Consider the following 16,175-nt stretch of genomic DNA (forward strand, 5'->3'; position numbering starts at 1 on the left):
AATTAAGAGTTTAAAGAGGTATAAAAATGTTCTGCAGAGCTGCACAGAACTACCGGTGATTCAATGTCACTGCGAAACGTTCAGAAACTAATATTAACCAGCGTTCAGCGGCTGGTTGTCATGTGTCTGCTGATGTTTGTACACCAACTGACAGAAGTGACAAACTGTCCTCGTCCGCTCTCATGAGAGCAAGGTTCGTTTTTTTTCTTCTTCAGGAAATGGGGAGGTTGCAGCACTTGTGTTGTGTGACAGACGGCTGGTTTGAAGAAACCACGTGATGAATCATACTTCCTCTAACAGTCAGGCCTCGACTCTCTGTGTCTTCAGATCAGCGACACACACAGATGGCGGGTACAAGGTAGGGTCACATTAAATGTTTCATAACGTTGGTCATGATTTCTGACTTTATGGTTTGGTGTTGTCGTCTTGGTGATTGGTTTTTGTCGCCGTCCATGATTACTGGCTGAAACACTTGTTTAGTTGGACTGATTCATCTGAAGGCCTGAATTCACTGATGTGTGATGGATCAAAGACAAACAGCTTGAACTTTTCGTCATGGCTCAGAGTTTCCACCTGTGTGTTTTCTGCATGGAAGTGAAAGTTGAACGTACATCCTCGGGGTAGCTCACATTCTGTTGTTCATACAGTGTGAGGAGGTGATAATGTGACCTTCATACGGAGGGTTTCAGTTTGTTTCCTGTGACTGAAGCTGCAGACCTCGTCACGTTGGCTCAGGAAGGTTTTAGATATGACAGCAGCAGCACTGGTGAATAATGCAGTTTCTTTCTCACGGTCAGTTACTATATAAAACTAAACCAACAGAACTGGGACATTGTGACATCAGTGCTTCAAATATCTGTTGAAAGACTGATCGCTGTGCTGTAAAACAAGAAGCAAAGACACAGGGGTTAGATGATGAGAAAAGATCTGCCCACACTGGCTGCTGCTTTGGTTTATATGCCACAAGCACACCTGGCACAGGTGTGTCCCATACTGCTGATTAACCAAAAGGTCTGCAGCCCTGGAGACTGAAAGCACAGCAACAGTGACGTGCACTAAGCATAGAAGCCAACTCAACTAAACTCAAATTTATTTTTAAGCACATTTTTAAAACAACTCACGTTTCAAAGTGCTATACAAAAAGAATAAATGCTAAAAAACGGACACATAACTGGCAACATAAGTGTCAGGTACACAGCTAACACATTTAGAGAGACAGCACACACAGGCACACGTCAGGGAAAACCACATCGGGGGACTCAAACGCTGATGAATAAAAGTAGGTTTTGAGCCTGGACTTAAATGAGTCAATGGTGGGGGCAGATCCAACTGGGACGGGGATGTTGTTCCACTGTTTGGGGGCAGACACGGCAAAGGTACATCTCCCCTGAGCTTAAGTCTGGAGCGTGGGACAGCTAGGAACCCCATCAGCTGACCTGAGGGACCTGGGTGTGGAATAGGGGGTTAGAAGGATGGGACGCCATTAAGGGATTCGTACACGAACAGGAGAATCTTAAAGTCAATTGTGAACTTTACAGGCAGCCAGTGGATTTAAAATGCAATGTTGTTGGTGATGTTACTCGTCACCATGGAGCTAATTTTAAATCCACACCGACCAACCTGCATTCAGCGTCTCTGTCCACAGAAGCAGCCGTCTGTCAGAGCTGAGAGGACAGCGGCCGGTCAAACTGCCTTCACCAGGCTGACTGACAGCAGACATTTACTGAATTTGTTTCATATCAGCTGAACAAGAAAAAAACAGCTGTGTTTGTACTTAGTGATTTTATTACCCTGCCCACCATAGAGAGTGAGACGAATCTGACACTCACAGACAGACTGGGAGCTGGGGCGGCTGTGGCTCAGGAGGTAGAGTGGATTGTCCACCCATAAAGGGTTTGATCCTCGGCTCCTCTAGTCTGCATGTCGCAGTATTCTTGGGCAAAATACTGAACCCCAAATTGCTCCCGATGGCTGTTCCATCAGTGAGTGAGTGTGTTAAAGCTGTGTAGCAGATGACACCTTGCACGTTAACCTCAGCCATCAGTGTGTGAATGTGACTCGTAGTGTAAAGAGCACTTGGAGCTGTTGCAGACTAGAAAGACACTATGCAAGTCCATTTACCATTAATTAATATAGATACAATTAATGAGATAAAAACATGCATACAGCAGGATATTCATGTGATCTAAACAGCTGTCTGTGCAGACTACACTTAACTAAACCTCACAGAAGTCTCTAGTTACCATGGAGACAACTTTAAACCTTTCGCCAAGGCATATTACCGTCCTCCAGAAGCTGTCCGAGATGACGAATACACAGTAAGCTCTGAGACATTTTTAGTTTGCAGCCAGCAAGGTGACAAAAACAAGCATACTCAACAACCAGGCTTTTCGAAACCCCCTTACTTTGGGGCCCTGTGTTATCAGTCTCACTTTTCCCCACCACTACGCCACCATCTACAGCTCCTTCATCATATTGACAACACAGCCTGTCCTCTCAGGGCAGCCAATGTCTTTGTTTGTCCCACTCTGTGGTCACTCAGTGGACATTGTCAGTGTCTTCATGAGGTTCTTCTCAGTTACTGTGCTGCAGTCGTCTGCTGCACTCCGTCTGTCTGCTTAGGGCCAAATATGTTTCTGTGTGTTATATCATTACAATCATTGGTTTTTCTTTAATTAGAATTTAGTTTAGTCTTCTGACTGATGAAGTAAGTGCTCTGAGGCTGGCTACATAGATGGGTATCCTCCTGTGAGTCTGTTGTTGGCGTTCTAGGATGTCCTGTCAGTTCACACCTGTCACATACATCAGGTCTTCTCTATACACACTTCCATTTTCACAGGAAATGTATAGTTTCCGCTTGTTACATACACACAGTCTATGTCATAATAAACTTACAACGTTGGTAAAACACCTTGTATTTACATTTATTTCCTTGTGCAACTACAGCATGTGGACGGATTAGGAAAAACATCATGGTTTGGCTCTACACTCATACAGGAAGTGAATGACGGGCTACTGAGTGAAAGTCCTGTGTTGTTGGATCTATCCACCTTCCCTCCCTCCACGTCCTTAAATTACTGTCACCTCTGTCAGTAGTTGGGTTTCCGTCCACCTATTTTTATTCGCATTTTCAACAATTGCGAAAAAAAACTTGAATGGAAATGCTAGAAATTCGAAAAAAAGCAGAAATGTCGCAAAAGCGTTTTTACACGTGGAGGGGGTGGAAAAGTCAGCGTATCGATATTAGGAAAATGCGACTTGTGGCAATGAAAACAGATTTAGCGAATAAACAATGACGTAGGCTACTGAATCCTACTTCTACTTCACACACACACCTGTGTGAACTTAGAGAGAGGTAATTACTCCAGTGTCAGGTGAGTGTAGGCTATTTCACAGCTTACCTGAATAGACTGGATGTGTTGAATACCGCTGCATCATGTGCGCTGCCTGGTGTACCAACACATACATCACAGCATTTTGTAGGCTGAGCTGACAACGCTGATATGAGTGTGATGAGAGCTCTCGCAATAGCCAAGAAGTTCCCAAGGTATCTCTGCATCTCGTCGTAGTCATGGATGTGCCGGTAATTGTTTACATCAGTTGTGGACATGAGACGCTCTGATGTCATCTCACGGCGCCCTCTTCTTCTACAGGTGTTCTTTTGCATTTTTATTTTTCATGAGAAGCGCCACCTTCTGCTCGACCTGTTGACTCCCAATACTCGCAAAACAATAATGAATGGAAACGTGCATAAATTCGCATTTTCTTTTGCGCATTTTCATAAAATTCACTTAAAATTTGCGATACATTTGGATGGAAACCCAGTTAGTGACAGCTTACTGGCTCCGAACCATAATTGGGAACATGTTGGCTTATTATTAATTCTAGCGTGGCTCGTTATTAGCTGTAACTAGCTTCTAGCAGTCCGGACCACTCTGCAGAAGGAAGGATGGCGAGGTGTTCAGGTGCTGTTTACCAACAATGGCTTTACAAACATGGCCTTCTCATGAGGTCTAACAGTAGCCCTGAGCTCATCTAGACACTTAATTCTGCTTACTATTATCACTATTTGCCGCCTGCTGTCTTCACCATGTCACCCCCGGAGAGCTGCCTCCCCCCATACCTGACAGGTTACACACAAGGCTGCCGCCCTTAAAGGGAAAAAAGGGTGAGTCGGTAACATTATGTTATCGTCCCAAGGCATTTCGTACTGAACTAATTTCATGCAACAACTTCTTTTTGTCAAATAGGACTTAATTCTGGACCTCTCAGAGAACACAGATGTGTCTTGTAGAGAGTTTTGAACATAAGCAGAAATCTCTCTGAAACACATCTGAGATATTAAAAGTCCAGCGGTTCATAAATGAATTACCATATCACTGATGTGTATCAGCGTCACGTGCAGATTTAAAGCGGTTACTTCACCAATCAAAAGAAACAGAGAAGAATGGAGAAGTAAACTATATCTGCATGTGTGCTGACTCTACAGATTAACATTAAATGAGAAAAGTTGATCCACAGGAGAATAAATATTACAATATTATTTAATATATGTGTTTCCACTAATGTTGAAATGAAACCCACACTCTTGAACACACACACGTATTTATATGCTCTTGATACTTTAGTCTCCTTTTAGCTGAGGTTTTCCTTGTTGCCGACGGACAGAAGAACAAATGTTGTGTAACCACAGTGGTGCAATCAGAGCTGCAAACAGGAACCCAAACAGGAAAAAAGTCTGCCGGTTCCTCTGGATCGAACTTTAACTGAACGTTCACCCTCAGAGTCTCAACTAAATTAGAACGAACACAAGAACAAACATCAGTCTGTTTTCTAAGCAACAGTTGAGTGACGTGTTTACACCACAGACCACCTGAATGTGCAAACACTGCTCAAAAAATGAAGGGAACACTTCTGCGTCTAACAGGAAGTCAGTTAAACGTCAGGGATATCAATGTGTCCATTTAGGAAGCACAAGTGATTGTGAATCAGTTTCACTTTGGTGCAAATCAAAGTGACAACAGGTGCAATGGAGAGGCAAAAGCAAGACAACACCCAAAAAGGGAATGGTTTTACATGTGGTGTCCACAGACAGCTGCTCTCTCCTTATCCTTCCTGACTGATTCTTCTCTAGTTTGGTCTTCTGCTAGTGTCCTTGTCACTGCTGGTAGCATGAGGCGGTACCTGCAGCCCAGTCAGGTTGCACAGGTAGTCCAGCTATCTGAACCTAGAACTGTTCACTGTTCACTTTATATACTGATGATTGCAGCAGATTTCATTCCAACAATCACATCATTGAATTCTCAAACAACACTGCAGTATTAGCTCTATTGAAAAAGAACAGTGAGCTGCCTGACTACTTTTTGGAGATTCAAAGGTTTGTGAATTGTGGCCTCATGTGTCCAGAGTGTGTAGGCAGTTCCTGGATGATGAAGGCATTGATGCCACTGACTGGCCCTCTCGTTCCCCTGACCTAAATCCAATTGAGCACCTATGGGATGTTATGTATCGGTGCATCTGATGCTGCCAAGTACCACCACAGACTGTCCAGGAGCTCACTGATGCCCTGATCCAGGTCTGGGAGGAGATCCCCCAGGACACCATCGGCCGACTCATCAGGAACATGCCCTACGTTGTCGGGAGGTCATACAGGCACATGGGGGTCATACACAATACTGAGTCACATCTTGAGTTGGATCAGCTGTGATTTTAATTTTCTACTTTGATTTTCGGTGTGATTTGAATCAAGCCATCAGTGGGTTGATGATTTTGGTTTCCACTGACCGTTGTTACGTCATTTTAAATGACATAAACAAAATATTACTCAAGGCTCCATACGTTACTTGAACTATATGCATTATTTAGTTTTTTGAGATATGATCATTTTTATCAGCAGAGTAAAAAGGTGTTTCTTATTCCTCTGGCGCCACTTTGTGTGTGGTGCAAATACCTGCGAAAACGCGTAGTTTGAATAAAGACTTTTTAACTTACTAGGTAAGAAATGAATCGTGTGTGAAAAGCTATGAAAGGACACACTGACTTTTGGTTTTTTTTGGTTTACAGAATCACAAACCTCCAGAGTGCAGCGAAGCAGCCGCCGTTAGTCCCACCACGCAGCACAGTGTCACAGGGAGCCGTGCAGATGCGCATTAAAACCACCCAGAGCTCAGGAGAGCGCCTCAGTCAATCCAAGTCCATGGTGCTGCAGGAGTCCGACCTTCCTCAGAAGCCTGTAAGTAGGCCCCAAGGAACCTCCATCTACTGTGGCTGCAGTCCAGTGTTTAACTTGTGTTTTTCTGTTGTAGATCTCTCGGCATCGAAGGAATCAGTCTCAGCATAATGTTTTAAGCGCAGCAGGAGGATCTGCTGAACAGCTGGTGAGTCCACAAAAGCTTTTGATTCCAAAACCAGCTCAGAGGCATTTTCTCCACCTGTTTCCAATAGAAAATAAAACATAAAGAAAATGAAAAGTGATATAGGTACATTTGGAGGCAGGTTGTATGATTATGTTCACAGCAGTGAACACAGTTCATGTTCCTGTCTTACAGCAGCTGCACAGTAAACTTTCTCTTCCATGAACAAACTGTCTTCTACCTCACCCACACTTCATTCTGTATTTATATTACATACAGAAATATACATTAAATGGATGAGTTAGAGTGCAGATGAGTGAAAACAGTTTTCATCAAAAGTCAAGGAAATGGAACATTTTTCTGTTTCAATATATGAAATGAACATTTGAATAATTAATCATCTGATTTCATGATTTCTTTGCATTTATGTTCTAATGTGTGTGTGTGTGTGTGTGTGTGTGTGTGTGTGTGTGTGTGTGTGTGTGTCCAGGTGGAGCTGAAAGGAGAACATCTGAATGTGGCTAAAATCTCAGATAGCGGTAAGAAGCAAAGGAAGAACTGGAATTTGATGTGGAGTGTCCTGACCTCAGACCAGCTGCTGTTGTATAAAGAGAGACAGCAAGAAACTGCTGTGGTATGAAGAGACCTTCTATCTCTAATTAATCTACTTCATCTTGTCTTTATGTGCCCTTTATTCATATCTGTTTTTTGAGGCCTCTCTGGTATAAAATGGAGCAAAGCACTCGTTGAGCTGTTTGGTGTCACTGCTTATACAAACTGAGAATGGTGAAAAGAGAGCAAGGCAGAGAGGAGCCAGATCGGAGCCAAACATTGACAATCTCCAGAGACCTTGATGTCCATCATGTGCAACGTTATTAGGAAGTTAAAGGTCCTTGGAAGCGTAGCCAACCTTCCTAGAAGATGACGTAAGAAAAAAGTTAGCCAAAAGTTGCAGTGAAGGATTGTTCAAGTGATGGAGAAAGGAGCAACTGCAAAACAGAGTCACACTGACCTTCAGAAACAAGGTTAGCTAACCCTAACCTGCCGCCAACTAAATGACTGGAGGCTGAGTGGTAGGAGACCCAGGAGGAGAACGCAAAAACACACCTCAACAAGCACAAATCCGTCAGTGAAAGTGTCTTGTGGACAGATGAGACCAAATTGGAGCTCTTCGGTAAATCACATAAACTCTATATTAACAGAATAAAAACAAACCTGTCACAGTGGGCACTTCAGACCTGCCATACATGCATCTCTCCTAGTTAACCCAGTAAATGTCCATTCACCCTGCCTCTCCACCACACCTACCTGCCAGCCTATCACCTGTGCATCATTACCTCCTGTCAGTATAATGACTCCTGCTTTACAGACTCCTTGCCAGATTGTTCTTTGTCATTCCAATGCAAGACTTTCCAGCATGTGTTCCCGGACTGCTTTCTCGTCAACGGCCTTGTCTGCCTCTGACGCTCCCGTTTCGCCTGCTCCCCGGTAAACCACTCAGTCTTCTGTACCCGACCAAGAACTCTGCTTCAACGTTCCTGGTTTCTGTTCACCTGTTTCCCATAGCTGATTTACGGGACTGCCAGTCAGCTCTACATTGTGCGTTTACCTGTTGTACTGCCTGTGAACACCTGCACTGTAGATTATCTTGTCCCGTGGCTGCCCATTCTACCTTTCTGTGTGCGCCACAGCATCCGCTCATCATCACTGCTGGTTTCTCAACTCCTCACCGGTTCCGACTCACCTACAGTCGGCTCCTCCCAGGTGTGTTGGTTTTCCTCGTGTACACCTGGTATTGGATCCTCTCTCGCACTGTTTGCTGTTTGTGTGCGTCCAGCGGACACCAGAGACACTCCTGCTTTCTGTTTCGGCATGGCTCGTCAAAGTCTTTGGACTAAACCTGTGCCCTGGAAGGCCTCATGCCTAGGAGCTAATCTTACTCGTTTCTTCACTTGCCTGTTTGTTCTGTGTGTTGCAAGTGGTGTCATTACAGACTATTACAAACAGTTCTTCTGTTTGTGGTGCTGCTATTGGGTTCAGATTACACCCTTGACAAATCCCTTCAAAGGAAATAACAGAGTATCAAACATCAAACATGGAAGAGGCTCACCGATGTTTGGAGGTTGCTTGCTGCCTCTTGAATCTTTGCCTAGAATCATGAAATCAGGAGATTACCATGGTACTTTGGAGCGCAGTGTTCCACCCAGTGTCATACAGCTGTGTGTCAGTCGAAGTTCGTGGATCCTTCTGCAGGACAGAGGCATAAAACAAACATCAAATGCACCCAGGAATGATTTAAAACACCAAACTCTTCTAAATTGTCCAGCAGTGAATCCAGATAAATCCCACTGAACACCTGTGGAGAGATGGGTGGGCTAAACCAATTCTATAGGATGCACTTGACAGCAGTTATTATGTATTTGACCTTTGACCCCATGTCCATCCTCTCTGTGTTCAGAAACAAGGAAGTAAGACAGATGTGGTTCCGCTGGGTGGAGCTGTTATCGAGTGGACGACAGAGAAGTCAAGCAAGAAAAACGTCTTCCAGGTAATAAATACAAACCTGTCACATGATCACAGGATGAGTAGAAAATCCAATTCTGAGAAGTAAGTGACCAGAAAATAGTCAGTCAAGGAAACATTGGGAGGAATCAAATGATGGTGAAGATGAACATTAAAGACTTCAACACTAAATGCTACAATGCTACAAACACCTTTTTGCCCTTGAGGAAAAAAATGGTACCTGACTGAACTCATTGTTTTTATCTGTTCCAGATTACAACAAACACAGGAAGTGAGTACCTCCTTCAGGTTGACACTTACTCCACTGCCAGTAAATGGTACGATGCCATCAGAAAGAACATCAACTCTTCTGTAAGAACTCACTCCCTCTTAAACTGGCTATAACTTTAAATATCATCCAGTGTCTTGATCGTTTTTTGGATTAATCCTTTACAAACTTACAAACTTAAAATGTCTTGTTACATCTGACCAACACTCCAAAGATATTAATTTCACTTAAAGCAACCCTTTCCCTATCGTCCTCAGATAATTAGCAAAATAAAGGCCTTCCTGTTACTAGTTGTCACACTTTTTCTTTTCAGACTAAAGCAGATGGAGGTTTTCCTCTGCGGAGATCAAACAGCACAGAGTACCTGCCCAGACACAGCTCCCTACCTGGATATGGCTCCGCCTCCCCCAATACCAAGCAACGCAACCCAGTCCACAGACGCTCCATCAGTGAGTAACTGACCCAGAACCTTTATTACTATATACTGTATATATCTGTGGGGACAGCTGTACTCTGCCTGCTCAGGCACACTGCCCTCTACCTGCTCAGGTATGCTGTACTCTACCTGCTGTGGTACGCTGTCCTCTACCTGCTCAGGTACCCTTTACAATACCTGCTCAGGTACGCTGTACTCTACCTGCTCAGGTACCCTTTACAATACCTGCTCAGGTACGCTGTACTCTACCTGCTTAAGCAGCCCATACTCTACCTGCTCAGGTAAAATGTAGTCTACCTGCTCAGGTACACTGTGCTCTACCTGTTGAGATACACTTACCTCAACCTGCTCAGGTACGCTCTATTCTACCTGCTCAGGTAAGCTGTCCTTTACCTGCTCTCAGGTACACTGTACTCTACCTGCTCAGGTACACTGTCCTTTATCTGCTCAGGTACACTGTACTCTACATGCTCAGGTATGCTGTACTCTACCTGCTGTGGTAAAATGTAGTCTACCTGCTCAGGTACACTGTGCTCTACCTGTTGAGGTACACTTACCTCGACCTGCTCAGGTACACTCTATTCTATCTGCTCAGGTAAGCTGTCCTTTACCTGCTCTCAGGTACACTGTATTCTACCTGCTTAGGCAGACCGTACTCTACCTGCTCAGGTAAAATGTAGTCTACCTGCTCAGGTACGCTTTACAATACCTGCTCAGATACGCTGTACTCTACCTGTTCAGGTAAAATGTACTCTACCTGCTCAGGTACGCTGTGCTCTACCTGTTGAGGTACACTTAACTCGACCTGCTCGGGTACACTGTACTCCACCTGCTTAGGTAAGCTGTCCTTTACCTGCCCAGGTACACTGTACTCCATGTTTTTTGTTTTTCTGCAGATATGTTCGGCAGCTCCAAGCTGAAACACAGCACCTCTGACAGCGCTGATAAGAACGGGGTGAAGAACAGACTGAAGAAGTTCATCATCAGACGTCCGTCCATGAAGACTCTGCAGGAGAAAGGCCTCATTAAAGGTTTCAGATTTTTATTCACATATTAAAGCCCTGGCATACATTTTTGTTGCAATCCTGGAAACATGAGTCAATTAATGACAATGTCCGTCTCAGATCGAGTCTTTGGCTGCCATCTGTTGACTCTCTGCCAGCGTGAAGGAACCACGGTGCCGAAGTTCGTTCAGACCTGTTTGGATGCCGTTGACAAGCGAGGTAGGATCACATACAGCCGCTGATGCACGGTTAAACCTTTCTTACGGACAAAACAGAACAAAGTAGTTAATAGGTGTGGTTTGTTTCTGTCACCCTTTATGATTTTTAATCCTCAGTCCCTTCCCACGTTGTCATTCTTTACTGTCTGACCAGCGTTGACCATTCATTTTACTTTTCACTGCATGAAGACAAAGTATGACAAAATGACAAAAATAAAAAATGTTGACCCCAGCTATCTAGTGGAAGAAGTTATCCACATACTAGTCTCTATATACAGACTCTACATTCAGTTAATGTAGAGTCTGTAGGCAAACCCCGGCCGTCTGCTGTCAGATGCCGAATACAGCTGATGGGTTCCAAGAATATCCACATACTGTATGTGTACAATCAGTTCAGAGCACATACCTGCACACATCATCTCAAAGATGTAGATCAGGTTTATTAAGTTGGGTTGTATGAGATCTCAGTGTTTAGATGCGGGTCGGCAGGACTCTGATTCGGAGAAGCAGAATGAGGCCCAAGACAGACGCTTGGCAAAGTACTGATTTCATAAAGTTTTTCATCAACTGTGTGTTCGTGGTTTCAGGTCTGGATGTTGACGGGATCTACAGAGTCAGTGGAAATCTGGCCACAATCCAGAAACTTCGCTTCATCGTTGATCAGGGTCAGTTCAACAGAAACCTTTCTTTACTCCGTTTGACTGTATCTGTCTCTTCCAGACACTTTTTAAAGTTCTACTAACTCACAACAGAAACACGATGGCACATGGATTATTTTTTATCAACTTAATGATGAATGCTGATCATCCAACAAGCTGTAAAAGGTTCTTTATACGCATATTTCATGAGCATTGCTGGAGCCTGAGATCTAAGATCTTCACTCTCAGTGACGTCTTTCCTGTAACTGTTGTGCTCATCATAACAAAACAACTGGAGCTTGAACTGTCTGATCCCGTCTGTCCCCCCCAGAGGAGGACCTGGACCTGGACCACAGTCAGTGGGAGGACATCCACGTCGTCACTGGAGCTCTTAAGATGTTTTTCCGCGAGCTGCCTGAGCCACTGTTCCCCTTCAAGTCCTTCCAGCCATTTGTGGAGGCCATCAGTGAGTCAAACTTTACAAAAATTTCCAGAAACTTTATGTTAGAAATCCAAACCTCTTAGAAATTATTTTTAGCTCTATCGGTCTGTTACAGATCTTTCGGAAATCCAAGACAAAATACAGAAGTTACATTTTATTAATTGTAGTAATACTTAATTTTATTGCATTTGTCAAAACAAGAGTTGAAGAATGTGTCACAAATATCAAAAACTTCACAAAGACGAGAAGATAGTTTAAATGTCTGCACTGCATCAGTCCCCTGAGCAAAAGGGAACTCAGAATCATTGAGTGCAGACAGGTTATGGGCCTATGTTTTAATATTAGTAGTCCAGTCACCCAGACACATAACTCTAGTGTGGTCGTGGAGGGGGTAAAGAAAACGGCTCGTTCTATGTTGCTGTGTATCACCACCCCAGCCTCTAGCCTTTAACTTGCTGACTAAAACAAAGCATTTGATGACAAAAATACTCACTCCTCATCGGCCCTGCTGGTCTCGGTTGTCTCTCCGGTTTATCTTCAGGGTCCAAACCTCTGGCAAAGTGAGGTGCAAAACCTTCATACATAGTAAAGCACATAAGGGGTCTCTAAGGATTGTCGTCAGCAAAATCTGTCCACGCTGAAACTCAGTGCAAAAGAATAACTCAGTTTCTTAAAAAGCGTTCTTACTTATAAATACTGAAGAAATGTGTCATCTTAAACTTTTTTGCCTTTAGATCAGTTCATCTTCTCGTTAACTACTCACAGTAAACGAAATTTGACCGGGTTGCCCAAACTTTTGCATGCCACTGTATGCATGTTAAATGACAATACTATACCCGCATTACACTACAATACACACATGAAATTGCAATACTAAATGCACATTAAACTAAAATACCTTATGAGTTAAACTACAACACTATATACATATGAAACATGTTAGCTTGATCAGCTGCACATATTAAACGACTGCTGCTGTTTTTTTTCTCTGAACAGAGATTAAAGAATCCAAACACAAAGTTCAGGCTGTGAAGAAACTGATCCAGGAGCTGCCAAAACCCAACCACGACACCATGAAACTGCTCTTCAGCCACCTGCACAAGTATGCTCGCACACACCTGAAGATTCAGTCAGAAGAAATATAAAGTCATCCAGCTGAGAATGAATTAAAGCTTATAGACCTGTGGGAGTTTGGAAGATCATGTGTCACAACTACAGTCAGTAATCGAAGTTAAAAGAACGTATAGTGGTTACTGGGAAAACTTTTTAAAGTAAATCTTAATATGAGTTGTCAGCTGTTAACGGGAGGGTTGCTGGTTTGATTCCCTGCATTTCCTGAGTTTTAAGGTTAATGTTCGCATGTTTCCCTTTAGTTTTGGTTCCCTCTGTTGTTTTCCAGAGTTCTGGCTTTTTCCAGGAAGAACCTGATGTCCACTCAGGGCATCGGCATCGTGTTCGGCCCAACGCTGATGTGGCCCGAGCTGGACTCAGGAAACATGGCGGTCAACATGGTGTATCAGAACCAGATTGTGGAGTTCATCCTCATTGAGAGCCAAGAAATCTTTAACCTGGACAGGAAGTGAAGTGTCCTGAGGCGGACACGATCATCAGACGGACTCACATTTATACATCAAACCTACAAATGACTAAATTCCTTTAGAGATGTTATTGTTTTATGAAAAAAACAGAAGTTTTGACTGAGCTGTAAAACTTAAACACAGTTTCTGATCTGCACGAGGCTGGAAGAACATATTTTTTTAATTAATACAAACTAATAATAAATTATTAAGTTTGAATTTCAGTGACTGTTTTACTTCTCCGAGAGTGGAGTGGAGTCATGCCTGCTGTGTTTGGTGTAAAGGTTGATGAAAGTCTTTCTTCTTTTTGTTTGAGAGATTTAAAAATATACAGTGACGCAAAGAAAAATGTACAGCTGTATATTTACAACCTCCTGTCTGGATGCTGTATAAAACTTAAATAAAAGCAATGTAATGATTTGTAAATCCTTCTTGACCTATAATTAATTAAATACAGTACAAAGACAAGATAATGTTCAAACTGATAAACTTTGTTCCATCCATCCATTTTAATCTGCTTATCCGGGGCCGGGTCACAGGGCCAGCAGGCTGAGCAAAGAACCCCAGACCCCAAGGTGTTCCCAGGCCAGATGAGATATGTAATCCCTCCAGTGTGTTCTGGGTCTGCCCTGGGGCCTCCTACCAGTGGCACATGCCTAGAACACCTCTAACAGGAGGCGCCCAGGAGGATCCTGATCAGATGTTGAACCACCTCAACTGACCACTTTTAAAGCGAAGGAGCAGCAGCTCTACTCCGAGCTCCCTCTGGATGTCCGAGCTCCTCACACTATCTCTAAGGCTGAGCCCAGACACTCCACAGAGGAAACAAATTTCAGCCCCTTGTATCCACGAATTCATTCATTCGGTCACTACCCAGAGCTCATGACCATAGGTGAGGGTTGGGACGTAGATGGACTAGTAAATCGAAAGCTTTGCCTTCAGGCTCAGCTCCCTCTTCACCATGACGGTCCAGCACAGGGCCCCCATCACTGCACAAGCTACACGAGTTTTGGTAAATATACAGTCATTCTGCAACAGGTTATAATAAAGTTGGGACAGGAGCTTGTTTACCACGGTGTGACATCACCTTTTCTTTTAACAGCACTCAGTATGTGTTTGAGAACTGAGGACTCAAACTGTTGAAGTACTGAAAGTCAAATTCTTTCCTGTTCTTGCTTGATATCCGACTACAGTGACTCAACAGTCCGGGGTCTGTGTTGTCTTATTTTGAGCTTCATAATGTTGCACAAATGTTCAGTGGGGGGTCAGTCTAGTACCTGCACTCTTTTTCTACGAAGCCACGCTGTTGGAACACGTGCAGAATGTGTCTCATTGCCTCGCTGGAAAAAGCAGGTACGTCCCTGAAAAGGACATCATCTGGATGGCAGCGCATGGTGCTCCAAAACCTGTATGTGCCTTTCAGCATTCATGGTGCCTTCACAGATGTGAAGTTACCCATGATACCATGGGCACTAACACACCTCCATACCATCACAGATGCTGGTTTTGAACTTTGAGACAGTTAGACTCAATAGGCTATGTTACGTTTATCATAAGGTTCAAATGTGTTTTATGGCTCCACACAGATTTTTGTTTCATAATTTTTGGTCAAAAATGGCTCTTTTGATAATAAAGGTTGCTGGCCCCTGTCCTAACAGCAACCAAGTGTCTTTCTGTCCAAACTAAATTCATTAAATATGCACTTTTGTGGCGTCTTAAAGGACAACTTCGGTATTTTTCAACCTGGGCCCTATTTCCCCATGTGTATGTGTGCGTATGATTCATGGGTACAACTCGTTCTAAAATTGGTTCAGTATTGAGGGAGGTGGATGCAACCGGAGCCACGAAACGAGCTAAAACGGTAACGGGGGCAAATACGTCCCGTATAAGTTTGCGCATTAAAAGGTTTTTTTTTTCGCCACTGACCAGTTCAGATCGTCAGTGCTATCTCTGCAAATAACATACTAACTTAGCCTTTCCCTTACCTCTGGGCTGTGTGATGTCACGAGCTTTGCTCCACTGTGTCTGTAGCTCTCTCTACTCGCGGGCAGCTGTTTTCTTGAGGAAGAGGTGTTTCGGGATTGGATGTCTTCTCTTCTTCGGCTGGCAGTAGTCATCTTGGGAGAAGTGAGCACTGCAGACCCGATGGTCTGCAAGGCGCGGTGTCTGGACAGGAGTGTTAGCATCCATTTGTAGCACAACTAGCCACAACTTCAGCATCTCGCCGTCCGACAAAGGCAGCCTATGAAAGCTGTACGGGGTGTTGCGCGACATCGTGTTCTTGCGTTCGGGAAAAAGGCCTGTTTATTTGAGCACTCCAAAAACTCCAGTAACACTCCAGGGGGTAGCACGTAAAAGACTCCGTCCTCTGACTCTGACTCTTCTAGCGTAACACACACACTTCATACACACATACTCACTTACAGTACCAAGCGGGGCAGCCCTCCCCCTCTCTGCTCCAACACTGACTGACAGCTGACTCCACTCATAGCACTGGCGATCTGAACCGGTCAGTGGCGAAAAAAAGCACTTTTAATGCGCAAACTTATATGGGACGTATTTGCCCCCATTACTGTTTTAGCTCGTTTCGTGGCTCCGGTTGCATCCGCCTCCCTCAATACTGAACCAATTTTAGAACAAGTTGTACCCATGAATCATACGCACACATACACATGGGGAAATAGGGCCCAGGTTGAAAAATACCGAAGTTGTCCTT

The 16,175-nt window shown here is 43.9% G+C and overlaps 1 protein-coding gene across 1 annotated transcript; it reads left to right on the forward strand.

Moving 5' to 3' along the window:
- The first annotated feature begins 220 nt into the window (after positions 1 to 220).
- On the forward strand, positions 221 to 13,885 carry arhgap15 (Rho GTPase activating protein 15). Its single transcript, XM_033617118.2, has 13 exons — positions 221 to 358; positions 6,064 to 6,232; positions 6,306 to 6,377; positions 6,844 to 6,987; positions 8,812 to 8,901; positions 9,129 to 9,227; positions 9,458 to 9,593; positions 10,477 to 10,611; positions 10,705 to 10,803; positions 11,390 to 11,467; positions 11,772 to 11,906; positions 12,879 to 12,984; positions 13,282 to 13,885. The coding sequence occupies exons 1-13, from the start codon at positions 345 to 347 to the stop codon at positions 13,463 to 13,465; spliced, it is 1,461 nt and encodes a 486-aa protein (XP_033473009.2). The 5' UTR covers positions 221 to 344; the 3' UTR covers positions 13,466 to 13,885.
- The last annotated feature ends 2,290 nt before the right edge of the window (positions 13,886 to 16,175 follow it).

This window comes from Epinephelus lanceolatus, chromosome 14, assembly GCF_041903045.1.
Source record: "Epinephelus lanceolatus isolate andai-2023 chromosome 14, ASM4190304v1, whole genome shotgun sequence".
Taxonomy (NCBI): Eukaryota; Metazoa; Chordata; class Actinopteri; order Perciformes; family Serranidae; genus Epinephelus; species Epinephelus lanceolatus.

What these genes read in the sequence shown, in the direction of transcription:
- arhgap15 (XM_033617118.2), top strand. An exon ending in GAAAGAACATCAACTCTTCT is followed by an intron (nt 9,228 to 9,457) that starts GTAAGAACTCAC and finishes TTTTCTTTTCAG; the next exon opens with ACTAAAGCAGATGGAGGTTT. An exon ending in GCCATTTGTGGAGGCCATCA is followed by an intron (nt 11,907 to 12,878) that starts GTGAGTCAAACT and finishes TTCTCTGAACAG; the next exon opens with AGATTAAAGAATCCAAACAC.